Source organism: Oreochromis niloticus, linkage group LG12 (genome assembly GCF_001858045.2).
Source record: "Oreochromis niloticus isolate F11D_XX linkage group LG12, O_niloticus_UMD_NMBU, whole genome shotgun sequence".
NCBI lineage: Eukaryota > Metazoa > Chordata > Actinopteri > Cichliformes > Cichlidae > Oreochromis > Oreochromis niloticus.
Window position 1 is genome coordinate 30952879 of NC_031977.2, and position 27093 is coordinate 30979971.

The 27093-nt window shown below is 39.1% G+C and overlaps 3 protein-coding genes across 4 annotated transcripts; all 3 read right to left on the reverse strand.

The window, feature by feature from the left end:
• Positions 1 to 535: 535 nt before the first annotated feature.
• Positions 536 to 10708, reverse strand: LOC100698190 (uncharacterized). Of its 2 annotated transcripts, none has more exons than XM_019366090.2 (13): positions 10592 to 10708; positions 9261 to 9960; positions 8502 to 8566; positions 8167 to 8247; positions 7569 to 7658; positions 7370 to 7459; positions 5240 to 7106; positions 4839 to 4925; positions 3471 to 3743; positions 2811 to 2972; positions 2263 to 2538; positions 1959 to 2114; positions 536 to 1186 (listed from the first exon to the last, which is right to left on the reverse strand). In XM_019366090.2, the coding sequence occupies exons 2-13, from the start codon at positions 9895 to 9897 to the stop codon at positions 888 to 890; spliced, it is 4083 nt and encodes a 1360-aa protein (XP_019221635.1). In that variant the 5' UTR covers positions 9898 to 9960; positions 10592 to 10708; the 3' UTR covers positions 536 to 887. The 2 variants fall into 2 exon arrangements, with proteins under 2 accessions (XP_019221635.1, XP_025752779.1); XM_025896994.1 differs by having other exon boundaries at positions 8502 to 8569.
• Positions 10709 to 13556: 2848 nt separating this feature from the next.
• LOC106097377 (nuclear factor 7, brain) lies at positions 13557 to 15208 on the reverse strand. The gene has a single exon (XM_013267498.3). The coding sequence runs from the start codon at positions 15100 to 15102 to the stop codon at positions 13654 to 13656; it is 1449 nt and encodes a 482-aa protein (XP_013122952.2). The 5' UTR covers positions 15103 to 15208; the 3' UTR covers positions 13557 to 13653.
• Positions 15209 to 21610: 6402 nt separating this feature from the next.
• Positions 21611 to 23939, reverse strand: LOC109204649 (nuclear factor 7, brain-like). Its single transcript, XM_019366203.2, has one exon. It carries the CDS (start codon positions 23846 to 23848, stop codon positions 22433 to 22435), a length of 1416 nt encoding a protein of 471 aa, XP_019221748.1. The 5' UTR covers positions 23849 to 23939; the 3' UTR covers positions 21611 to 22432.
• Positions 23940 to 27093: the final 3154 nt, after the last annotated feature.

Below are 27093 nucleotides of genomic sequence, written 5' to 3' on the forward strand. Positions count from 1 at the left end.
AATTCTTTCCAGCTGAAGATACCTAGAAAACTACCAGATTTAAATACATATATGGTAAATGAAATAAGGTCAGCCAACAAGAAGCTACAATACTAAACACGTGCTTAAATGCTTCATTACTTTTTTAAATGTTGCAATATAATATTAATATCAGAGTGTTGAGTGTCAGACTGGCGACCTACTAAGGGTGTACCATGGCTCTCTGTTACTGTTAAGAATGAACAGTGCAGTTCTGTCACCAAGTACTTTCTTTTTGAAAAATTAAGATACTGTTTTGATGAACATTTTATATTTATATTTGATCAAATTCAAACATTCTGAATGACTAATTTCCCTACCACTCCTGTTCCTTTTATTGGAATACATTAAATTGAATTTTTATAGCATCAAATCACAGCAAAAGTTTCCTCAGGGCGCTGTAACGTAACTGCATCATCGTGATTCATACCAACTAAAGAACTCTCGGTGTACAATAATGTGTCATCAAGATACAAGGTTTTGTCCCCTGACCCCCCCCAAAAAAGCTACAATATTATTTTTGAGACTTTACTGTTGGACATTTATTTTAACAAAGCATCATGTGCCAGTATACCAACCAACATAACCAGATACTGTATTCAAAACTGGTCACAGTACCCAGGAACACCATAAAAAAAAAACCTTTTATCTAAATGTGAATAAACAGTAATTTTTCAGTATTCATGAACAGTCTTTGTTAAACAAACTTGATAAAATAAAACATAAAAAAACATGAAAACAAAAACTGAGAACTATAATGGAAAGATATTCTCACATCTTATATACAAATGGACAGAAAGATTAAAGAACAATAAGTCGGCTGAAAGATGTGAAATGTTGCAGGTTTGAGTATTAACATCATATCAAATCTACAGCTGTTGGTAATGTGGAGTACTCTGCTGTCCCGCTGATTTTCTGGGCCTTTTTCTGCTTTTTGGTGAATCTTGGAAACAGTCACTTTGTCTTTGCAGGGTTGTGATCCTGTTTCTGACGTAGTCCTTTACACCTTTCCACGTGCGGTTTCGCAGCGCTCTTGGCTCAGCATCAAGACACCTGATGCAGTCGTCTTTCTGAGGCACCTTGTGGCCTTGAATGAAACTCATCATGTGTCTTTCTACAGCGTGGACCTCTGCCTCCTCCCATGTGTGTTTAGTTTTATGGTGGAAACCTATGAAGATGAAAAAAAACCCCCCATATAATAATATATTATTTTTTTTATGGTTATTTCTTTTTATGATTTTCTCAGGGGCTACCCATAGATGCTTCTATCATGCAACTGAATGTATTATTTGCTGTATTTCTGCCCACCTAGTTTTCATAGATAATACCAGATTACTGTTTCATTCGGATGCTAATGACTGCTTGTCAAGAAAGTGCATCCATCATGCCCAACAAAGAAGGGGGTACACCTATTCGGTTTATTTTTAGATGTTAAATATAAATGACTACTTTACTTTTTATGAAATATATAATACTGAACTGGAAGGGCTATAAGTAAAATACTCCACACACAGACTTATTCCATTTTGGATACTATTTGTTTACATTTGTTTATTTTCCATCAGCTCTTTTCACCTAAAATGCTGCATGTAGGACCGACATGTCTAGATTGTGTTAATATACTGTGCTGCTAGAGGCTGGTGGGTTTACTTGTGAAATAGTTTGAATATTATTTGACAAAATATGTGATTATTTTATTCATCGTGGTAAAAAGCTAACATTCCAAAAGTTGGCAAAGATGAACGAGGCAGATGAAGAAAGATGAAAGGTTCAGGACCAGCAACACATAAAAGGTGATTGGCCTACTAATTTGACTCTTGTATTTTTATTAATTTATTATAAGTTTGTGTGACGGTCCCATTATTGTGATGAAGGCAATCTAAACCAAAGGCAAACAGAAATGAACAGACAGGAAGTATATTAAAGGTGACCATTATTACCTTTCTCACTGGATTTGACAGATCTGCTCGTTTTGCTGGAGCTTGTCGTGTCTTCATGTTCTTGTTGGTGATAAAACATTTCTGCTCCACCAGCTCCATAGGAGAAGTCATTGTGATCCCATGAACTGGCTTGTTCTCCACCTGCAGACTGTCTCACTGTATTGAAGACAAAAAATATATAAATCTAAGGACAATTATTAACTTTTTACTGGGAATCTTAATGGGGAGAGATAAGTCAATTAAGAGTGGATGTTGAAGAAAACAACATCATATCAAATCTACAGCTGTCAGTAATGTGCAGTACTCTGCTGTGGCTCCGCTGATTTTCTGGGCCTTTTCCTGCTTTTCGGTGAATCCAGGGAGAAGCTGCTTTGTCTTTGTAGGGTTGTGATCCTGTTTCTGACGTAGTCCTTTACACCTTTCCACGTGCGGTTTCTCAGCGCTCTTGGCTCAGCATCAAGACACTTCATGCAGTCGTCTTTCTGAGGCACCTTGTGCTCCTGAATGAAACTCATCATGTGTCTTTCTACAGCGTGGACCTCTGCCTCCTCCCACGTGTGTTTAGTTTTATGGTGGGAACCTGTCAGGAAGAAAAGAAAATAAATAAATTATCCTGACATTAAAATTCATCTTGGGCAGAGTTAAAACCTGGGCTAAAATGCTAGCCACGCAATGACAGAGTAAGAGCCATGGAGGTATAAAAGATCAAATGAATTCTACTAATGTACTGAACTGTAAGTAAAATTAAGTCCGAAAGTCTGGTAACAAAAACATCTCTGCAGCAGGTAGTAGCTAGCATGACATGATATTACCTAAAAATGCAGTGTCAGTCTTAAAGATGACCATTATTACCTTGTCCACCTGATTTGACAGATTTGGGACGTGTAGTCTTGCTGGCGCTTCTTGTTTCTCCATGTGCGTTTTGATGATTAAAAGGTGCCTCTCCATTGTCTGCAGTAGAGCCTTCATCGTGATCCTGTGAGTCAGCTTGTCGTCCACTCGTAGGCTGTCTCGCTATAAATAAATAAGTAAGTCAGTAAGTCAGTCTATGTTCACCTTAGAAATCCCAGCACATATACACAGACATGCAAATACAATACAGATTTTACAGGAACTATGATTCTAATCTGTACCCTAAAACAGCATTTAAGGGTACAGCATAAAACTGAGTATTCAAAAAAAAAATCAGCTGGATTATTTGAAACAACACCATGATGAAAACTGCTGCGATCATAAAAAGAACAGATTGGTATTGTTAAATTGGTGGGCAATTATCAGCTTTTGTTGGCCATTCTAATACAGGAAGACACTCATGACTTTGTGAAAGAGACAGATACCCAAAAAAAGCTAAACAGAGAGATCGAAGAGTGAGAGAAGGTGGTAAAGAATAAGCAAAGGAAGAATAGCAAAGAATAAGGAAAGAGGGTTGTTGAAGAAATTTACAAAAAACAAAAAAACAGGTTTGGCCTTTAACAACATATCACATCTATAGCTGTAGGTAATGTGCAGTACTTTTCTGTGGTTCTGCTTCTCTGGGCCTTTTGCTGCTGGTCGGTGAATCCTGCGAAGAGTCACTTTGTCTTTTCAGAGTTGTGATCCTGTTTCGGACGTAGTTCTTTAGACCTTTCCACGTGCGGTTCCTCAGTGCTTTTGCCTCAGCTTCAAGACACTTGACGCAGTCATCCTTCTGGGGCACTTTGTGCTCCTGAATGAAGCGCATCATGTGTTTTTCTACAGCACGAACCTCAGCATCCCCCCATATGTGTTTGGGTGTACATTTGGAGCCTGACAGAATAAAAAAAAGAGAACTCACATTAACCCTGAGAAGAGGAAATGTCTGGAGTTTCTGTTCCAGAAACAGAACGGAGATAAACTCTCTGACAATTACTGGGGTAACAGACTGAAATCAACCTGCTTGGTGGCAGGTTTTCTTCCACAGATTCTCTCTGAATCTCATCCTCTCCTGCTACACCTCCACCATCACTCAGTTCTCACTTATTTATTGATACAGTCGATGTCAAATCTCATATTGGAGCAATTTGCCCACATTTACATATTTACAAACGTGCTTAGATATTAAGCAGTAAATGCATAGAAAGAATCAACAGTACTGAGCTAGCCAATCAGAAGAGTTGTGGGCTGCACTGACCCAGACTACGGTTACATTTCAAGGGAGGCGGACATCAGGTTACGGTGTAGGGTTTCAGAAAGGTTTGCAATTCCCTTTAAGACCATTTTTTTCTGAATGCATTTCACGTTAAAATCTTTCTCGTGACCTCCAACATTTCAGCCATGTGTTGAAACATGTTTGCACATTTAAATACAGTAGTAAAATGATTCTAATTAACATTTTGAGCCTGAACCTGAGAACATGTTTTCCACTGAAAATGTAAAACATCCAAACATAAACTGTGTTTTGTGCATTTTCACTTTCACTTGTTGTAATCTGGATTTTTTTCTGTGTCAAGTTACTGTTGCACTGTAATGGAAATTCCCTGTGGACGAGTCTACACAGTCACAAAACACAACGCACACGGACATCTGCACAGACCCTTTTAACTTATCATGAATATTAAGTCACTTGGACCCAAGCGGACTCACGGATGCAGAGAGCATAATCTAGGACAGAATCATCTGACAGATGATGACAGTGAGAATGTTTTGTAGGTTCAGGTTTATCAACAGCCAAAAAGCCAACGAGCGCACCTCTTTTGGAACATTCTGAACACAACAGCTTAACAAATCTTTTGCTCCTTTTACTGTTTCATGACCTGCTATTTTTTTAATGACTTAACTGCCATTTATTACTTTTTTCTGTCGTTTTTTGGCTAAAAATGAAAAAGAAACATGAGAAAGTCTGTTAAAGTTCACCATGATTACCTCTGATAGATTTGTTGGCACTTTTTCCTCCACGTTTTTGTTGATTAAGAGATGCTGGTCTGCCTTCACTATGATCCCACGACTCAGCTGGATTAAAGACAAAAAGATGTTTTCTCTCAGAAATCCCAGCACGTATACACATTTCTTCAAATAAATTGCAGGATTTACACACACTTGTTTTTTTAACTTAACTGAGTGACTCCCGCTTTATAAATTCACTCAGCATGTTGCCTTCTGCAAACAATCACAACTGAGTAGCTCATGGCGTGCGTTTTTTTTAACCAATTAAAAATATCCAACTTTCTTACTTTTTTCTTATATTTCTAGCTTGTGATGGGAGTCAGGAACCAGTGCCAATTAGTCTAATGTAATGTAGGCCTACTTTTTACAAGCCTTATTACCTTCAGAATCCATTTCAATATCATCCAGTGTGGAGTCATTGCACTGCCGCAGGATCTGGATTTTGTTATTAGGCCCAAAAATTTGGTTGGCTTCATTTTCATCCAGGTTCATCAGTTGTAGCATTTTTGCAAAATGCTTGCGGACATTTTTTGATGTCAGACCTTCAGAGTTTTGAGCTCCACATTCTTTGATAAATCCTTGAAGACAATCTGTCCCCCTGTAGTTAGACAGAGCATTTGGTCGGGCAAAGACGAAGGGATTCTTACTGGTGATTCCACATGCCTCGCGAGAATCCACTAGAAGCTCCAGAGCCGACTCAAATGAGGGCTTCAGTAAAACAGGGACTTTTCTCCCGCAGTCCCCACGTACGTCAACTCTGGTGAAGAACCTACACATGGTTTTTTCCAACTCTGTGACAGACGGGTCCAAGTCATCAGGTGGATCTGATTTTGTTCGTGACATGAATTCCGTCAGCTGAATCGTTGCAACCTCTCGAGGCTTTCTCTTGTTGAAGAGGATTATCCGGGCAAGCATGACCCTGGCCAGCGCGACAAAGTTTTCTGTAGAAAGACTGTCTCGTAGATTCTTCTCAGCTGTAGTATGAACCTTCTCCAAGTGGAAATGCAAGCGCTTCATATCTTGAACAAGTGGTATCTGCTTTGCTCGTTTTGATTTAATTTCTCTGAGACTTCTTAATGCGGCCGAAGAAACAAGCTTAGTCCACTTCTTTTGGTACACAGAGAGGAAGTTTTTAGCAGCCTCTGCCTGTTTTGTATCACCAGACTTTACCGCGTTATCCTTAACAATACTGCAGGTCTTCTGCAGGCTGTGACCAAGCTTGACTGCAACGGAAGGAGCGACGTAAATTTTGGTTTCTGAATCATAGCCTGCCAGGACGTTCACTGCAGACACCACACGCTGGAAGTTTGAAGGGTGAAAGAAGTCCTCCAGCTTCTTCATTGGGGTTGTTTTTTGAGCCTCAAGCACAAGTCTTGCTATCTGACGAAGGTTTTGTCTTATATATGGGTGCTTTTTCGCATCACGGCCATAATGATTGTACATGTATTCCCCAAACTGCAAGAGAATCCTGTCATCCATAACAGCTCGCGTCACATCATCGTATATCATTTCATTCAGAATGCTCCTAGCGACATCACTTATGCCACGGTCTTCACAGTCCAAAGTTGCCAGCACACACATTGATGCAATGCGCTTTTTTCCAATATCCTTTTCAATCTTGCTTTTCGCTGGGCACGTCCTCATGTGTTTGAACAGGTTTCTCTTCACAAAAAGACCATGACAGTGAAGACAAGGAAGAAAGTCACGGGCCTGTCCAAGCACTTTCGGTCTCTGTCGTACGACAAGAGTTCCCTCTCCTGTTTTCAAAACATTTTTATTATGTGCAAAGTTTCCTTCATTTGTTAATTTTTTCCATATATTTTGTCTTTCTTTGGAGTGTTTGGGATACTGAAATGCAGCTGCAACCTCTGGTTTGTCACTGTGAATTGACTCAAAATGCCGTGACAGTTTTAACACCGGCTTGGAGCAAAACAAGCAGTAATTCTTCTTGTCATAAAAGCGAGCTTTTGAATTTGGTCGTTTTACAGCTGGCAACACTGGCGTTTGTGACGCTTCTGCCTGACTAATCATAGGTTTGCTCTTTACAGGAGTGACTCCTTTATCCTTTCCTGAAGAATTTTCTGATTTTGAGTTCTGCTCTTCTTGGTGCGGTTCTTCACTCACGGGGGACTCTGGATCGCTATGACTGGATTCATCTGAAGAACCTTCTTTGAACTCTTCATCACTCCCTGGTGAGTAATCGTGATCATCGTCCTCCCCTGACATGTCTGACACAACTTCCTTTTTCTGAAAGAAATAAAAGAAATCTTTTTTTTCCTTGACTTAAGATTAAACAAAATCAACAACAAAAACATAGATAAACAAATTAAAAACCTCTAACATTTTTCCCTTCAAAAAAAGTCCTTTTTGGGTTCCCCAAAACACGGGGTTAGGGTCACTTTTTATAATAATTTACAATTTATAATGTAATACACTAATAAAATCCAACATACTGTAATCAGCATGCAAAATTTAATATCATAAACAAAGTAAAAAATGCAGGTAAATACCAGCGATTCTGCAGGTGACTCTGGCGTATCACAAGCATCATTTTGCTCGTCACAGTATGAAGGTGAAGAACCATTTGCTGAATTACGCGACTGTAATAGAAATAATTAGAAGGTGATATGACGTGATAACAACCTTGACAATCACACCGCATATGAAAAGCCCAAAGAACGTGCAAGCAATAATTTATTGTGCAGTTACCTTTGAATTTGCAGCAGTCTGTTCACACTGAGGTGGCTCATCATCTGACGACTGCCCATCGCTGCTGTTATCTGATGGCAGTGCTTTCAGCTTAACAGGAGGAAAGTGAAGTAAGCAGGAAGCAACTGTGTAGAATTTTCTTTAAGTATTTTAAAGTATTAATACTACATAACAACCCAGCAAGCATTTTGACTTTGAGAAAACGTCAACTTCATCATTACACTTTCTAGCAAGAAAGAAAATTAAACACCACGTCTTTCAGTCTGGGAGACGTCGACACTATGGGCAGGGGGAACTAACTTAAGTTCACATTGCAACATATGAGACAAAATTGATGTATGTTAACACAAATAGCAATAACAGACTCTCGTATTTCTACTTATTGTACATGGAGAAAACGTGTTCCCATCTGTTCACGACTACTTCGTTAACAAATTAATCGGTATGTCCACCACTTCACAATTCTGATTTTGTTGTTGTACTGCACACAATTTTGACCAGAGATGTGCTATCAGGGTTTCAACTATGTTTGTTGGGAACTATTTAAAAGCACGAATTACCTTTTTTATTTAAGAAAAAAAAGCCATAACACACTTACAAGTTTATCCATCTCTGCCAGTTGTTTAAGCAGCTCAGCGCGCTGCTGTAAAACATCTGAACGCCGCTTTTCACTGCTGGCCTGAAAGCAGACATAATAAAACCTTTACAGGACAAAATACAACAGTTATAGTAGTAATCATCTAAAATCTCCAAGGCTCTTTAACATGATGTCAGTTAAAAGGCAAGATTTTGCCTTTATTGCATTGCTACAGTTAAAAGGGACTTAAAATGTAAACCTCTGTAAAAGCAAAAAGGTGTGGAAAAATGCAAATATCTTCAAATCATCCATCAAACAGCAGAAGTTTCATCTGCATTTGCTGTTATTTTGCTCACCGTAGTAGATTTATTTGTGTTTTTGTTTTGAACAGCTGCTTTTGGGACAGGGTCATTCACAGCTCCTGCTGAGAAGACAGTAAAGTTAAAAGCAAACACACAAAGTGTTAAACAGTTCTGCAAACACTTGTTTAGACAGGCGAAACTAGGTCAACTTTTTAGTTTACATTTTTTTAAGTATAACAATCCACAACAGACAAATTAGATCAGTCTAACGTAACCTAATCTACAATTTGGCTAGATTTTTAAAGACTGTGTGAGGAAGAGCTAAAAGACTTTAAAAAACATCTACACTTCCAAAAACACAAAACAAAACAAAAAACAAACAAACAGGTGGATCTATTAGTACCAAGTGCTATATACATATATACATATATATATATATATATATATATATATATAAATTAATTGAGGATTTAGTCAAAACTGAACTCTTTAAGTTTTAATCCTAATCTCTGAATTTCATGCTTTCCTTAAAAATCAGATATTCAAGAATTTAATTTGTTAGCTTTGTCATAAGGTGGCAACCTGCCCAGTGTGTTCTTTTGTCCTGTGATAGCGAGAATAGGATTCAACACCCCTCAAAACCCTAACACTTAATCAGTTATTTGCATTTATGTAAGCCGCTTAACTAATGCACCAACTAAAATACTAAATACTGCGTTGGACCGAGTTTAAATCCAACCTTGCATGCGTACCTGCATTAATATGATATGAAAAAACACATTGTAACACGCATGTAATACAGCTACAGCTTACCTCTGCAATGTGATGAAGGTAACCACTCAGGCTGCTCCTGAGAGGTGGATGAGGTATAGCTTTGAGTGTTTCCTGCACCATGTGCGGACTCCACATTTTCTCCTTCAAAAGCAGCTTGATGTTGTCTGCATGACGGCAGGCGGGGGGGTAGGCCTTGAATCCCACTTGACAAACCCAGACTGGATACTGGATTTTGAAATGTCTTGAAGGCATTGTGGGATGAGAGAACTGATAAATCCTGGGGCCCACAAAGCTGAAGTCCTTGGTTTGCCTGTCGAAGAGCTGGTGGGGTAACATTTTTTCCTTGGTTCGCTGATACCATGATCGATGAAAGGTTAGAGCTTTGTTGAGTAAAAGAAATACCTTGAGAGAGATTTGGGATATCTGTGGCAAACAGCGAGCTGGATGATGGAATGCTGCCAATATGAGAGGTTTTATACATGTCAGCGTGAGGGTTGTTTCTGGAAGATACAGTGTTCAAGTTGTTAGTACAACTCTGATTGGATGCCTGCATGTGCTCATAGGAGTTGGGGAGAAGGTTGACGAGCGGGTTCTGAGATGAAGCTGCTGACCAGCCATTCTGGGCCATCCAAGACGGACAGGGAATGTGGCTCTTATTTGCTGTCGGGTTATCCATCACTCTCTATCACCATCAAAGTTCACTGCTTGAAAGTCTCCTTTACTTCCTTGAGTAGAGGTCCTAACAGAAAAAGAACATTATAATACCAGAATTTCATTACTTTTCTGTGGTGTGTTTTGAATTTTTAATTCAGCTTTTCAAAGCTGAAAACGGACAGAAGACAAAAGAAAAATCATAAAATAATTAATCAATAGCAAAACATTTTGGAAAACGCACACGTAAGAACATGCAAGAAGGGAAAATGTAGAGCTTTTCGCTCTACGAAAAAAAGGTCAGCACCAAAATGTGCTTTAGTTGAGTGGGTCACCCACCCTTGAAGCTGCACCGCACCAAATAACACATCAGTCTCTGCAGGATATGTGTATATATATATATATATATATATATATATATATATACACATAGAGAGAGAGAGAGAGAGAGAGAGATACACATACAGCGAGAAATGGACAGTTGCGTTTAAACTGCTGCAAATACGGTCGAAACGACAAAAACGTAACTAGCTTAACAATGTGCTATCAAGTCAGTTTTTTAACTAGCTGTTAGCTGTTAGCGCGCTCAGCACCAAAACCTATAAAATATCTGTAAAACTGATACTAGATACTAAAATTAACGATATGAAATAATCACAGTGTGCATAAAATCATTTACATTTCCCGCAAACCGCTTTAAAAATCAGGAAAAACCATACCTGCAGCCATAACCGGAAGTAATGGTCGTTGTTTACATCACAGCATCACTGAGAAAGTATAACTTCCGTCTATTTTTTTTCAAAATAAGATACATTTCCACAAGTATGAAATAAATTGACTATGTGCACGAGAAAATGCTAACTTCCTGGTTTGAGGCTGGATGTGGGGTTGCACATTTCCGGTAGCTTTACTTTGCGGTAAATCGCTACTGCAAAAATATACTCCAAAATCATGTCCAAAACTTGAAAACGGAAAGATTGAGTTAAGTTCCAAAGAGCAGAAGGTGGGAACACTCACCACTGTTGTGTCACAAAAAATCTAATGATAGATTTTGACGTTTAACCACTTAAGCCCCACGTCTCCGGTACCGGGGGCAAAAAGGAGGAGATCACGTATAATCGGTTATAACGCGGGTTGAGAAATATAAGTCCAGACATGTGTGGTATCCACAGAAACCTCATAATCTCAGCTAAAATGTCATATAAACCATTTCTACAACCACCAAACACACCGAAAATAAGCCGCGATTAAACGAGCAGTTACGTAAATGCGCAGAAGTCCGCTAAACAAACAAAACCGAACCAGAAATTCTTCAGACTTCATGTAAGTAACCGGTTAAAGATAGGCTGGTTAGCTCCCAGAGCTATCACTGACTCCACACACCAAGTTTCACCACGATCAGACCAAAATTCACTGAATTAGCCGCAAAAGAAGACCACAAAAACACACAGCAGCGCAAATGCGCTAAGAAAGAAATTGGCTTACCGTCCCGATTATTTTCGCCGGTAGCCGGTAACCACGTGATTGACGTTTAAAGAGTTTAGATCGATCGGTTGTTTGCATCACTCAACACAAGCAGAACTGCATCACTGCAGCATAAGACACATCGTCCACATACAGAAGCGCATCTCTGTATAGTGACTGGTCTTATTCTATAAACAGGCAAATATTCAGCATTCAAACTACAGGTGAACAACAGTCACAGATGTTTCCCGTTATGTCGATATCAGCGAGTCAAGTACACACCTACACAGCATGTTAACAAACGGTGAAAAAAGCCACACAAAAAATGAACGATTGCTGGTGAGGGTTTCTATACATTAGTATGTATGAAGGGTATGTTGTGACTTACCTTCTAAATTAAAAAGTGCAGTACTGGATGTCCACGATGTCCACGCATCAAAAAAATAAAATTGGCTACTTGATTTCACCCATGGCTGGTTATTTTTAGAACATAACACCCGCAATAAACGAGGGACAGCTGAGAAATATAACATTTGAATCCCTTTTCTCTTTTGCTCTGAGGCGTGGGGGCAAAATATCGACCAGTCCATGAACATCATTTACAGTTATATTGGGTAAATGACCAAGACATCTATAGAAATGTAAATCGACGCTTAATTCATTCATTTGGTTAACTTCTTTTGGACATTAAACAGGGCGCGAATAGGACACCGGAAACAAAGCTCCACACAGGATTTTCCGCACCGGAACTAGCATATGCTATCGTGCACATAGTCAATTGAACTTTCACTTAATTAAAAAAAAAATAATGAGCCAAAGGTGAAAGAAATTGTATTTATTTTTATTATTATAAAAATAATTACTGCCATACTGTAAAATCTCAATAACGAGCAAACAAAGGTATTTTTAAATTAATGTTACTACATCGTTCCTTACAATGTCACACTCATCAGTCGTAAGTGGAGTTAAATCTGTTGGAAGAAAAGCAAGAAAGTTTATCCTTCAAGCTCGGGTCCTCTAGCAGAGGCCTGGGAGCTTATATATATGTCACAGTCTGACCAACAAAATCAGGGCTGCACAGTGGGGACTAAAATAGCACTGATGCCTCTAATTAATCATCATTCTCTTTGAATTATCAACGATTAAATAATAAACACAGGTTTTTTGTGCAGCCCTACACATAAACCACATGAAGTTTCCTCCTCTTACTTTCCCTTTTGCGTTTTTTTGCCACTTTGGATTTCTTCTGTATAATAATATTAAAAATTAAGTTCTCTGATTCTTCAGATTTTTGCTTTGTTCTCTTAGGTGATGCATGTGTTTCTCTAACTTCAAAAAGATGTGTTAATGTGTTACCGATAAAAGGACAGTTTGAATACAGTAAGAATTAAACATTAAAAATTAAGAGATCAAATTTTCTTCGATTTTTATACACAAATCAAAACGCAGCAAGATTTTGATATTTTTATTGACAGAAAATAATCGAGGAACTCAGTGAACTTGTGTTTCCGACATTTTCATCATATTTGCTCTGAAGGTGAAAAACAGGAAATCCACCTTTAACAAGACTAAATCCTGAATGTGCTGATGTGATCTGGAATGTGAAGTGAGAGTTCACAGAAACACACTGGAACAAACAGCAGCTCCAACTGTACAAATGTTCAACAATTATGAAATAAATGTTTTGGGTCAGTCAGTAGCAAAGAAAACAGCATCTGTATCTGACAAAGCAATTTACACAGAACTTAGGAACAACCTAAAAAGAAAGAATGAACTTGTATGAAGTTTGTATGAATACAACTGAATAAATGTCATACAGTCAACATTATTCTGCAATGACACACTTTAAAGAAAAACATGGCTGAATTATTACGCCAATGTACACAGTTTGGCTTATTTTGCAAAGTAATGGAGAACATTCTATAAGAAACACATAAATGAAGCAAATCACTTAAATGAATCACTGACAGTTAAGTATTAAAAGAAGACATTAGAAGTACAAATTGTCACAATGCTGTTATTAGTTGATATGGATCTAAATACCTGATAAAGGTAAAGAAGTGACATTTATCAGTGCTTGTTTATCACTTGCACATCTATTTTGTAGTGATTAAATGTTTAAAAACAGTTTCATAAACACTTAATGACTTTAAACACCTTCAAACTGAATTTGCAACAAAACAATAATTTGTATCTTTTTGTATAAATTGCTTCAGGTGCTAAATTTTTCTTCCTGACATTTCTCCCATAGAAAATAACAACAGGAGTAGCCGAAACTGAAAAACAAGCAACCACAAAACAAGCTGTAACAAAAAACTCACAAAGACCTCGTTGCAGTTTTCAAAGAAATCTCCATCTCACAGATTTTGATATCAGAGGTTCTGGCGTCTCCTGCCTCTCCAATGTTAAAAAATGGGAGGAGTTTCTTAGTGAAAGTGTCTCTGTGAGTGTAGATGTGAGTCATGTCTTCAGAGTCATAGAAGGACACCTCCCCCCTGTCATAGTCCAGCTGGACTCTGATCCTCTGGAGACTCTTCTTCACTGTCACAGTTTCACCATCACTATTATTGTATTTTCCACTGCGATGGAATAAACACCAGAATCCATTTTTTGGTGAAACAAAACACTCTCCCTTCCTCTCAACTGACTCTTTAGCTAAACCTATAACCCAGCGAGGATGGTCTCCCACCTCCACCTCCAGGCTGTGTTTCCCTGAGCTGAAACCCTCAGAGCCAAAAATATTGGCAAACAGAGTGTTTCTCTCTGGATTATCAGGAAGCTGTTGCTTTGTTTCTCCAAGTCTCACACTGGTCAGATCATCAGACAGATAGAGAGAGGGGTTTGCAGTGTTTGGGTCCAGAATGACAGGACTGAAGTGGACCTTCTCCTTCATCTTCTCCCACACTCTGAAGGACAGGTTGCCCAGGTGTTTGGCCACATCTATCAGTGCTCCTGAGACCAGCTGTGGATCTGACACTGAGCTCTGGGCTCTGGCTCTGCTCTGAGTGTCTTTATAACTGCTGAGGAATGGCACGCTGTGTTTCTGCAGCTCTTCTTCAACAGCACAGATGCTGTCTGACAGAGAGGAGATCTGCTCCTCAATCATCTTCATCTCTCTGCTGATAGTCCTCCCCTTCTGCTCCTCTTCCTCCCTCAGAGCTGCCAGTCTGGACTCCTCTTCCTCTTTCAGGAACTGCTGGAGCTTGTTGAACTCTGCTCTGATCTGCCTCTCTGTGGACAACAGCTGTTTCTTCATGTGTTGAATCATTTCATTGTATGTTTTCTCCACTTGTTTGTATTTGTTCCTCTTGTCCTGCAGAGACTTTAAGTCAGATTTCAGCTGCTCCTTCAGGTCACTGACTGCTTCTTCTACAGGAACCACTTTGTGACTCTGGTGGAGAGAAAAGTCACACACAGGACACACAGTACTCTGCTCGTCCACACAGAACAGTTTAGGCACTTCCTCATGTTTGCTGCACACCACAGTTAATTTCTTCTCCCCTCTTTCTGTCTCAGATGACCCAGTTTTGTTTCTCCCAGCAAATGAATCAGCAAGTTCTTTCAGTGGAAAGTTCACAATAGGATAGTCCTTTGAAGATTTTCTTTTACAAATGGGACAGTTTTTGTTTGTAGTTTGTTCCCAGAATTGTTGCAGGCAGCTTGAACAGAAGCTGTGGTTGCAGCTCAGAGACACAGGATCTCTGAAAGTCTCTGAACACACATGGCAGCTCAGGTAATTTTCGACAAGTGCAAGTTTCTCAGCCATTTGATCTTTAAGTATTTTTAACTCACCAAATTAGTGTCTCTTGAACTTTCTATTTAAAATCCTCCAAACGTGTGTCTTGCAGCAGAGATACGACTCTCTCTAATGGCGTCTCAGCTCAGTTTAAAAGTGTCAGAACTTATTTTGGGTCACAGTCACGTGTTGAGCTGAAAGACGAACATATTATTTGTGTCCACCAGAGGACGCTCTTAGTGTTGCTGCCAAGGTCATAAATTTGGATTCAACATTGTGATTAACGACCTGCCAGACCCCTGCTCTCATTCCCTCCCCTAAAAAAAGATAATAGTTTTGATTAAATGCAGCTGAAAAATATAAAATCTAAGGTTTATTTATACAAATTAAATGTTAAGGAAAATATCCTTTTTATCAACTGAATGTATACCAGTCAAGTACATTTAATTTCACCAGATTCCATTAAAGTGACTATAATCTTACTGTAACGTCTTTACACCTTGTACCTTACAGTCCTTCAAGAAAGTTCTTTTAAAGAGCTCACCTGTTGTTATGGTGTTTTAGTTAATCACCAAACACACTACTATCTGCTTTTACTACGAAGAAGGTGATAAGGGTGTGGTCTGAGGAATACAGTGAGGGCCTGAGAGACTGTTTTGAATGCACGGATTGGCCGGAACTCTGCAAGCCTCACGGCGAGGACATTGACGAGCGTTTACATCTCTGAGGATCTCACCTGGACACTGAACACCACACAGCTGGTCAAGAAGGCTCAGCAGCAGCTGTATTTCTTGAGGAGGCTGAGGAAATTTGGTATGTCAGCCAAGATCCTCAGCAGCTTCTACAGCTGCATTGTGGAGAGCTCACTGACCAGCTGCATCACTGCATGGTACGGCAGCACTACTGCCATGGACCGCAAACACCTGCAGAGAGTGATAACAACTGTGGAGAAGATCATCAGAGCTCCGCTGTCCTCTCTGCAGAGCATCTACCATCGCAGAGTCCAGAGGAGAGCTGCCTCCATCCTCAAAGACCCCACACAGCCCTGACATGGACTGTTCACACTTCTGCGCTCGGGGCGGAGGTTCAGAAGTGTGAAATCCAGAACATCCAGACTCAACAACTCCTTCTTCCCCACTGCCATCAGATTCTTGAACAGCTGACCCATTTTTGAACAGTAATAATATATATATATTTTTTGCACATCAGGTCATCTTACATATTAAACCGGCATATTAAGCTATAGCTCTTTTGCACACATCTCTGTTTCAAATCTCCATATTTTGTCTCCTTTTCTGTCTTCATTCATTTATTTGTAATATTTGTATTTCATCTGTTCTATTTCTATTGTACATATTAATCGGCATCTGTGGGTGGACAGCAAAGAAAGAATTTCATTGCACAGAGAAATACCTTATTTTTTCTTTGGACACATGAAAATAAACACTTTGAATCTTGAATTAAAGATTACTGTATTACTGTAAACTTATGACATCCTGTAAGTAGTCAGAGCTATCCAGGATCAGATTCTGGTCTAACGCATGTTTATGGTATTACTGCCTTGAAGTTGTCAATCACATCCAGTGTTTTAATCAAAAAGAATTAAAAAGAGAAAAAAACTGTAGAGCTCTTAAAAATGCATTAAATGAATCCCTAACCAGACAACAAATACTTTATTTATCCCAGAAGTTGTGACATCACAGTGTTACAGCAGCCAATGAAACAAAAAAAACAAAAAAAAAATGAAGTGTTCATTCAATCGAAACCTGATATGACACAATAAGGAGCTTATGTCTAAACTGAGTACAGGGATCGTGGTGTGAGGTGTAGATTTTCTGTATCTTTGTGTCAGGGAAGCTGAAACAGTTGTAGAAGGAAGTGTTTATCTGCAGGTCCAGTAGGAGATGCAGAGGATGGTCTGGGTCCATTATCCACAGCAGTTCACCACAGCAGCAGTCATCAGGATGGAGGAATCCAGTCAGGTTGTGACTCAAACTGGATTCAAACAGCAATTAAGAATTCTCTCATCAAGGCACCTGCACCACTCCCTGTGCAAAAAAGACAAAACAAAAAACCCAATAACATATGATTTCTGTTTTTAAGTGTTTTTAAGATAAATACAGTTAAAGGAGGTGAAAATGTGGGACAAACATTAACCCATAAAGAAAAGGCAGAGGGTTTGGATTAAACATGAAAAGAGATACAGCTGGGCAAAAGTTTAGTAGAGAGAAATTGGTTCTCCTCAAAGTTTAGTTCAGTAGTGCTGAGCTAATGCTATGCTGTGATCAATGCATCGACAAAGTATGTGTGAGAAACCACAGTATCAATATTAGGTTGCACAGTAGATGCACAGAGTCACATATAAGGCCAATGACAATATTTTAGGTGGGTCGAGTATCTAAAAATTGTACTCAACTAAGACTAGCATTACTTTGCAATATTGTTACTCAAGTAAAAGTGAAAAGTAGTCGTCCAAAAAATTACTGAAGTAAGAGTAAAGTAGTTGGTGAAAAGACTAATCAAGTACTGAGTAACTGGTTGTAATGTCTGATTTATTTTTCACCTTAAAAAATGCTATCATACAAACAAAAATAAATAAATAAATGAATATACAAATCTTAGTATTTTCAAATAGAATATGTAAAAACATTAACAAAATAAGGCACAAACATTTGAATTTCCAGATTTCAGTTTTTCACAACATAAAGCTTTTTAACCAATAACTACAATAAATAATATAAATATATGAACAGTGCAAACCATTTCCAGTGACAAGATGTGCTGTATACATTACATTCACTTTTACTCCAAATGGCACAGCAGCCTCAATGAATTAATCTAAAAAGCTGCACTAGAAATAAATATCTACGGCCTGGACAGCGATGCACATCGCAAATTAGCTCGAGTAGACATATTAGTTGTGCCGCTTCTTAATGACAGTATCTTAGCTAACAACCCCAACTACCAGATTCAACTTGTAATTGGCTAAAAATCACTTAGCCTACTGGTGAGAGGCGTTACTAGCTGACAGTTTTTCAAGCAATGTTGAAACATCCACACTCCAACACTTCAAATGGTAAAATGGCCTGTATTTGTATGGCGCTTTACTCGTCCCTAAGGACCCCAAAGCACTTTACACATCCAGTCATCTACCCATTCACACACACATTCACACACTGCCACAGCCACCCTGGGGCGCACTGAAAGAGGCGCTTCGTGCTTCAGGTGCTGCACACTCAGCGCAGCATCAGCACCACGAAATACACAGATACATCCGAAGACTCAAGACATAAATCACTCTGCGTTTTCAGGACTTTTGGGTGTATGGACCAATGTTTTCTTTTCTGATCAAGTAAGAAAGCTTTAATGAGCAGCTGGATGTGTCTCTCTTTAACTGGCAGGACACAGAAGACATCGAAATTCAGCTGATTGAACTAAAAAGCTCGACTACCTGACAATTCTTAAGAACATTGCATTATTGACAGTATTAGGCTCTACATATTTGCATGAGGAGATTTTCTCTCACACAAAGAGTGTTCTCAGCGCATCCCATAGCTGTAGGAATTTTAGACACTCAGGAACCTGTGTCTCTGAGTGGGAGACCAAGATCACAGACCAGAGCAGTGTCTCCTTTACACGCGCTGTGACAGTTTCACGCTCTGGCGGACACCTCCCTGCTCTCGGAGAGAAATCCTGCTCAAGCGAGTAAATTGACTTTTAACAGTTTGAAGGTGGAGCGCAAACGAGGACGGGGTCCTAATGTGAGTTACACTGTGGCAGCGACAGAAATGCTGTTTTAAACTGTATTTGTTTACAATTTGAAAAATAAAGTTTGCTGAATTCATTGTTAACAGTTATTGTTTGCGTGCAGCGGTGGAAATACAGACAACTGTCACTGGATTATTTAATGTTGAAGAAATCTTTAAACCAGAGGATTCTAGTTCTGAAGCCTCTGCACTACAGTGACACCAGAGAGCAGAGACATTTTAACCAGTAGAGTTTTGGCCAGATTCTTTCCCCGCAGGAGAGCTTTGTGGGTGTTGGTCGAGGCCTCTACTGCCCTCTCTCCCCCTCTGAATGTGTGGTGTTGCAGACACACAAGACTCAAACTTACAGACACTACAGCGACCACATCTGCAGCATCAGTTTGATTGGATCATAAAAAGACAATTTGCTTTATCGCAGCAGGATTCTGGATTTGAGCTGATCAGACTGACACTGACCCAAGGGCGTAGATTTGGTTTTGGCATTGGTGGGGACGGGTGTTTCAACCACCGAACCCCGCCCTATTTCTTTTTTTTTCCTTTTCGTCTTTGCTTCTTGATAAAAAAGGAGAAATATACTTGCCTACATATGCTATTCTACATGCTATTAAACCATTTAAAATTACAATTCATAGTTTTTTATGTGAATTATATAATGTTAAATTACTATTAAACAAATGACTAAGTATTTTAGACTTTAGTTTACTTCAGCCATATTCCACATAAATCAGGTATCATACAAAAATAAAACTAGCTTCAAATACAGTCAAGACAATAAAAGAATATAACTTTAAGGACTTAAATGTGGGATGGAGCGATTTCACAGGTCTTTCTTCCCCACTGCTGTCAGACTCCACAAAGACTTTTGCAGCTGATCAAACACACACACGTGCAATAAGACGTTGTAAGTTGTATTTTTACTCAGGTGTATATAACATTTGTATTCTATTTTTATCCTAATGTATATTTTATTCTATTCTGTACAGTTGTGTACAGTATATTATTCTTATTGTATTCTAATTTTTGCTATATAACTTTGCACTGTCCCCTTTCTGCTGTGACAAAACGAAAGGTAATCTTATCTTAACACGATTACTTCAGTTATAGTACACCAACTTCTCTTACACATTAGCACTAAGGGAACACTAAATGAACTGGTGGTTTTTGTCCATAAAACTCATCTAAGATGACCACAAAATTATTATTCTGTGCTTGATGTGCCTCACCTTTGGCCCTGGCTTTTCCCCTCTGACTGCACTAGGACATATTGCCTCTTGATAAAATAACACATTGATTCGTGCCATATAAAAAGTGAGACAATTCAGATTCTTTGTCAAATCTACACTAATCAATCAATTTACATCAGCAGCCTAACAATTGTAGTGCAAACTGCACTACAAGGTGGAATACTTGCAAAATCATGACTACCTCATTATATTTTGTCTCAAAAATTAACCCTATGAATATGTCAATGCCACTAGGATGAAATTATTGTGTCACCAACATTTTAACGTATAATTTTAGCAGCCTCTTTAAACTAATATCCTGGCTGCTCGAGGCTGCCGTTTTTTCTGACAGTTTCAATCAAAATTAGAAATGTTGCTCTGAGACTGAGAGAACTAATAGTGCTGCTTGTTGTGCAGTTAGTGTCCAAAAGCCGTAATTCATGGTTGCATACAATTTTAGACTGATGTGGGCCAAAGCCTAGCATAGCCTGTAACGTTATTATGACGGACACATTTCATGAGTGAACTTGGCTTTAAGTGACTTACAGGTTTCTTTGAAAAATACTTTCTTATATGCACGTTCTTCCTCTTTGCTACCGTCCTCCTCTCCTCCTCTCCTCCTCGCAGCGCAGGTTTGCCGCTGCTGAAACTAAACAGAGCTCCCTGAAAGGCTCAGCCAATCACATTGGCCATATTTGTCACATGAGGTCGGACTCCAGTAGAGAACGTAATTTAACTCTTTCTGCACCGCTGGGTGACTGAGACGCTGACAGATCTGTTTTTTTCTTTCTATCGGGTTTTTTTTTTTTTTTTTTTTTTTACAAGAAGCGATCAAATTATTGGTGGGGACAATTCAATAATCGCTGGATATTGGTGGGGACGTGTCCCCTCCGTCCATGCCAAATCGACGCCCTTGCACTGACCTGAGGTGAAAGTGTGATTAGACATTTTATTTGTTTATTTAAAATATTTACAGATGAACTTGGCTCAGTCTTAGTGTTCTGTTTATCTGTTAAGTGAAGTCATTTCTAACATTTAATGATTTACATTTAAAAATGGGATAAGTGTAAATGTTTACAGTGTAAACATTTTTACTAGAGAACAAAATATGAACTTTGTCTCCATCTTGTGCATAAATATAATATACAAATAAAACACCACTATTATAAAGCTGGACCTTCATCTGAAATCTCTGCAGCTTTGTTCATACAAACTATTTTCTAAGTTTGTAAACATACAGATTAGCTGTGAGAATGTAAAGTTTATCAATGATCACATTTGATTTCTTTCTGGGGTTAAATGTGAATGTTGGTCTGAAAAAAAGATTTAAAATGTAGCTGCTTAAAATAAATTCTTGATTTTATAAAATCTGCTGATTGTTTCAATAAAACAGCTTCAGCACAATATTTATAAACTAATAGAAGCAAATAATATTTTATTCTAAGGAGTCAGTTAAATGTAAACAGAAATCAAAGTGAGTTTCCATGTTAAATGAATCTGAACTAATGACTGTGTCTGAAAAGCTGATTTACTGTCAAACACAACAACAACAGAATCACTGAATTTATTTATTTCACTTCACAGAAACATTTTGTGATCTCAATAATCAAAGAGAGCAGTTAAAGAATAAGATTGAAGCACAAATCAAAGGTGATTCATTGAAACACTGAGACTGAGAGTGAAGTTTGAAAATCAAATTAAAACCTAATTATGAAACATGAGAAGATCCAGAAATCTTTCAAACTGTGAGAGATGTCAGCTTCTGATTAAGGTTAAAAACAACACAAGAAATAACATTTTTAATTAAATCAATCAAGTGTAGTTACACTGATGAGACAGCGTCAGAACTTAGAAGTCATTTCTTTGAATTTGGGAAACTTTAAAGAAGACGTGTTACTTTCAAATGTTATTTAACTGAAAACAAGATGCTGATAATCAGGAAATTTAAATTTTGTAGTTGTAAAGTTGACTCTTGCTGATGTTTAATCATTAATCCTTCTTTTAAGAAGTGTCTTTTAAGAGTGTGTTTGCTGTTCACACTCAACAACTTTGAAAAGCAAAGAAATCATCATCATTCAGATTTTAAACCTATCAAAAATATTTACATGAACAACATGAGAAATATTCTGAAAATATTCATTTAAAAGAAACAAGAAAAAAATGTAAAAGTTTCTTACAGAAACTCGAGTGGGTCACAAGATTTTCACATGAAAAAGTTGCTTTGGTTTCATTGAATTGCTAATAGTTCCACTAGATCAACAAAATGAAATAAAACCTGATAATGAAGTTAGACAGTGTGATTAATAATTTCCCTAAAATTAACCTGCTGCTGTACTGAAAACACAGTTAAAATAAAGAATGACTTTACAATCAAATCTCAGTCTGACAGATTTTGATTTCAGAGGTTTTGGCGTCTCCTGCCTTTCCAACCTCAAAAAATGGGAAGAGTTTCTCAGTGAAAGTGTCTCTGTAAGTGTAGATGTGAGTCATGTCTTCAGGGTCATAGAAGGACACCTCCCCCCTGTCATAGTCCAGCTGGACTCTGATCCTCTGGAGACTCTTCTTCACTGTCACAGTCTTACCAACACCATTAGTGTATTCTCCACTGCGATGCTGTAAACACCAGATTCTATTTTCTGGTGCGGGAAAGCGATCTCCCTTCCTCTCAACTGACTCTTGAGCTACACCACCATTCCAGTCAGGATGGTCTCCCACTTCCACCTCCCAGCTGTGTTTCCCTGAGCTGAAACCCTCAGAGCCAAAAATAGTAGCATACTTAGTGTTTCTCTCTGGATTATCAGGAAGCTGCTGTTTTGTGTCTCCAAGTCTCACACTGGTCAGATCATCAGACAAATAGAGCCAGCGGTTTGCAGTGTTTGGGTCCAGAATGACAGGACTGAAGTGGACCTTCTCCTTCATCTTCTCCCACACTCTGAAGGACAGGTTGCCCAGGTGTTTGGCCACATCTATCAGTGCTCCTGAGACCAGCTGTGGATCTGACACTGAGCTCTGGGCTCTGCTCTGAGTGTCTTTATAACTGCTGAGGAATGGCACGCTGTGTTTCTGCAGCTCTTCTTCAACAGCAGAGATGCTGTCTGACAGAGAGGAGATCTGCTCCTCAATCATCTTCATCTCTCTGCTGATAGTCCTCCCCTTCTGCTCCTCTTCCTCCCTCAGAGCTGCCAGTCTGGACTCCTCTTCCTCTTTCAGGAACTGCTGGAGCTTCTTGAACTCTGCTCTGATCTGCCTCTCTGTGGACAACCGCTGCTTCTTGGAGTTTTGAATCATTTCATTGTATGTTTCCTCCACTTGTTTGTATTTGTTCCTCTTGTCCTGCAGAGACTTTAAGTCAGATTTCAGCTGCTCCTTCAGGTCACTGACTGCTTCTTCTACAGGAACCACTTTGTGACTCTGGTGGAGAGAAAACTCACACACAGGACACACAACTCTGTGCTCATCCACACAGAACAGTTTGGACTCTTTCTCGTGTTTACTGCACACCACTGTTAACTTCTTCTCTCCCTTGTCTGTCTCAGATGATCCAGATTTCTGTCTCCCAGTAAATGAATCAGCAAGTTCTTTCAGTGCAAAGTTCACACTTGGATAGTCCTTTGAAGATTTTCTTTTACAAATGGGACAGTTTTTGTTTTTAGTTTGTTCCCAGAATTTCTGCAGGCAGCTTGAACAGAAGCTGTGGTTGCAGCTCAGAGACACAGGATCTCTGAAAGTCTCTGAACACACATGGCAGCTCAGGTAATTTTCAACGATTGCAAGTTTCTCAGCCATTTGATCCTTAAAATCTTTTCAACTCACCAAATTACTGTGCCTCTGAATACGTGTTTTTCAGCAGAGAGCTGTCAGCCTGTAATGGCGTCTATGCTCCGTACAACACCGTCAAATTTAGTTTCATTTTCATGCATCAAGGTCATGTGATTATTTGTGGAAATATTAGTTGTCTCCACTAGATATCGCTGTTTAGTCACAATTCAGGTTTTCAAATTTAGTTCTTAGAAGAATAGAGAAGCAAATAAATAATATTCATAAAAGTAGTTATTTTAATTCATAAAGTTACTGTGATATGTCAAATGTGGTTTCTAAAATAAATAAATAAATCCCTCCCGCCCCCCTCAAAATAAAATGAAAATAATAAATAAAATAAAATAAAATAAAATAAAATAAAATAAAATAAAATAAAATAAAATAAAATGGATGCCTGCCAGGTGTTGGGAAGTTCTTGGGGGGCCTGGGCTCTGTTTTCGGCTCGTGTCAGTATGGCTGACCTCTGGAGAGATAATCTGCTCGTTCTGTGTGGGGACTACCTCCTTCTTCGACTGGGATGGACAAGTAGCTGCCATTGAGATGTGTGGCCTTGGGTTTGGGGGCTGCGGATAGCTCAAGTCTTCTGGGGGACCTTGTTTCAAGTATGTTTTTTTTTCATTATATTTTGCTCTATGTTCTCCATTTTTCTTTTCTTTTTTGCCCTTTCTGTCAGCTGTGGGATTGATATATTACACATGTACTGTGAATAGTAATAGAAATAAAAACTATTTTGAAATTAATAAATAAATTGATAAAATAAGAGAAAACAAACAAAAAAGATGAAAAAGAGGAGCTCATAGAGAGCTTATAGAGCTCATCTTGGAAAGCAAATATACTTGGCACAACAGTGCATTCAGATCATAATTCTAATGGGAAAAGCTGCCAGAAAAGAAAGTGCTACGATGTAGCAGGGGGTGAGCAGGGTTTTGTCCACCACTCCCGAGGCGTAACATCCCGACGTTTTGTCACGTCCTGCAGCGTTCCTGAGGAACGCGAAAGGTGACCTTCCACGTTGTTATGGTACGCGGCGGGTTCCAGCTCTGTATTGCAGCCCTAAACCTAACAATTTTACCTATTCAATTTTATTTAAATGGTAAATGGCCTGTATAGCGCTTTACTAGTCTCTAAGAACCCCAAAGCACTTTACGCATCCAGTCATCCACCCATTCACACACTGGTGATGGCATGCTACATTGTAGCCACAGTCACCCTGGGCCACCACCAGTAGGCAACGGGTGAAGTGTCTTGCCCAAGGACACAACGACCGAGACTGTCCAAGCCGGGGCTCGAACCGGCAACCTTCTGATTACAAGGCGAACTCCCAACTCTTGAGCCACGGTCACCAAATCACAACAACAGTCACTCACCTCAAGCCGCTTTATATTGGACAATAGATCGTACAATAGTAGATACAGAGAAAAACCCAACAATCATATGACCCCCTATGAGCAAGCACTTTGGCGACAGTGGGAAGGAAAAACTCCCTTCTAACAGGAAGAAACCTCCGGCAGAACCAGGCTCAGGGAGGGGCGGCCATCTGCTGCGACCGGTTGGGGTGAGAGAAGGAAAACAGGATAAAGACATGCTGTGGAAGAGAGACAGAGATTAATAACAGATACGATTCAATGCAGAGAGGTCTATTAACACATAGTGAGTGAGAACGGTTACTGGAAAGGAAAAACTCAATGCATCATGGGAATCCCCGGCAGCCTACGTCTATTGCAGCATAACTAAACAGGGAGGATTCAGGGTCACCTGGTCCAGCCCTAACTATATGCTTTAGCTAAAATGAAGGTTTTAATCCTAATCTTAAAAGTAGAGATAGTGTCTGTCTCCCGAATCCAAACTGGAAGCTGGTTCCACAGTAGAGGGGCCTGAAAACTGAAGGCTCTCCCTCCCATTCTACTTTTAAATACTCTAGGAACAACAAGTAGGCCTGCAGTGCGAGAGCGAAGTGCTCTAATAGGGTGATATGGTACTACAAGGTCATTAAGATAAGGCAAGGCAAGGCAAGTTTATTTATATAGCACAATTCAACAAAGAGGTGATTCAAAGTGCTTTACAGAGACATTAAAAAACAAAAACAAATAAAAAGCATGATTTAAAATTGATAAAAAAAGTAGATAAAATCAGAACAGTAGATAAAATCAGTAGTTAAAATGTAAGTTTTGAAATTTAGCTTAAAAGTGTGGATTTGGTGTTTTATTCAATGCAGCTGAGAATAGGTGAGTCTTCAACCTGGATTTAAATAAACTGAGTGTTTCAGCTGATCTGAGGCTTTCTGGGAGTTTGTTCCACATATATGGAGCATAAAAGCTGAATTCAGCTTCTCCATGTCTGGGTCTGACTCTGGGAACTGATAAAAAACCGGATCCAGATGACCTGAGGCATCTGGAAGGTTCATAGTGGGTCAGGAGGAAACTGATGTATTTTGGTCCTGAACCATTCAGAGCTTTATAGACCAGCATCAGAACTTTAAAGTCTATCCTCTGACAGACAGGCAGCCAGTGTAAAGACCTCAGAGCTGGACTGATGTGGTCCACTTTTTTGGTCTTAGTGAGGACTCGAGCAGCAGAGTTCTGAATGAGCTGTAGTTGTCTGACTGATTTTTTAGGTAGACCTGTAAAGATGCTGTTACAGTAATCAAGCCCACTAAAGATGAATGCATGGACTAGTTTTTCCAGGTCCAGTTGAGACATCGGATCTTTTATCCTTGAAATATTCTTGAAGTGATAGTAAGCTGATTTTGTTATTGTCTTGATGTGTTTTTCTAAGTTTAGGTCTGCATCCATCACTACACCCAAATTTCTCGCCTGGTTTGTGGTTTTTAGGTGTATAGATTGAAGTTCTCTGGTGACCTGTAGTAGTTTTTCTTTGGCACCAAAGACTATTACTTCAGTTTTGTTTTTGTTTAGGTGGAGAAATTTGTGGCACAACCAGTCACTGATTTCCTCAATGCATTTACCAAGAGCCTGTACAGGGCCTCGGTCTCCTGGTGACATTGTGATATATATTTGTGTGTCATCTGCATAGCTATGATAGTTTATTTTGTTGTTCTTTATAATCTGTGCCAGTGGGAGCATGTAAATTTTAGGTTTTTAGGTTTGTCACCTAAAAGTACAGAAATTTTAAAACCTTCTAGTAAACAGGGTCCCAGCTTCTCCTGGGAAAAGTCACCACTGCCATAGTCCTTGCAGCCCGGACCCTCCACA

Coding starts and splice junctions, on each gene's coding strand:
- LOC100698190 (XM_025896994.1), bottom strand. CDS start 9,897: ATGGATAACCCGACAGCAAATAAGAGCCACATTCCCTGTCCGTCTTGG. Junction 7,659..8,166: donor TGGCAGAGATGGATAAACTT/GTAAGTGTGTTA, acceptor CCTCCTGTTAAG/CTGAAAGCACTGCCATCAGA. Junction 1,187..1,958: donor TGTCAAATCCAGTGAGAAAG/GTAATAATGGTC, acceptor TCATCTTCATAG/GTTTCCACCATAAAACTAAA.
- LOC109204649 (XM_019366203.2), bottom strand. CDS start 23,848: ATGGCTGAGAAACTTGCAATCGTTGAAAATTACCTGAGCTGCCATGTG.
- LOC106097377 (XM_013267498.3), bottom strand. CDS start 15,102: ATGGCTGAGAAACTTGCACTTGTCGAAAATTACCTGAGCTGCCATGTG.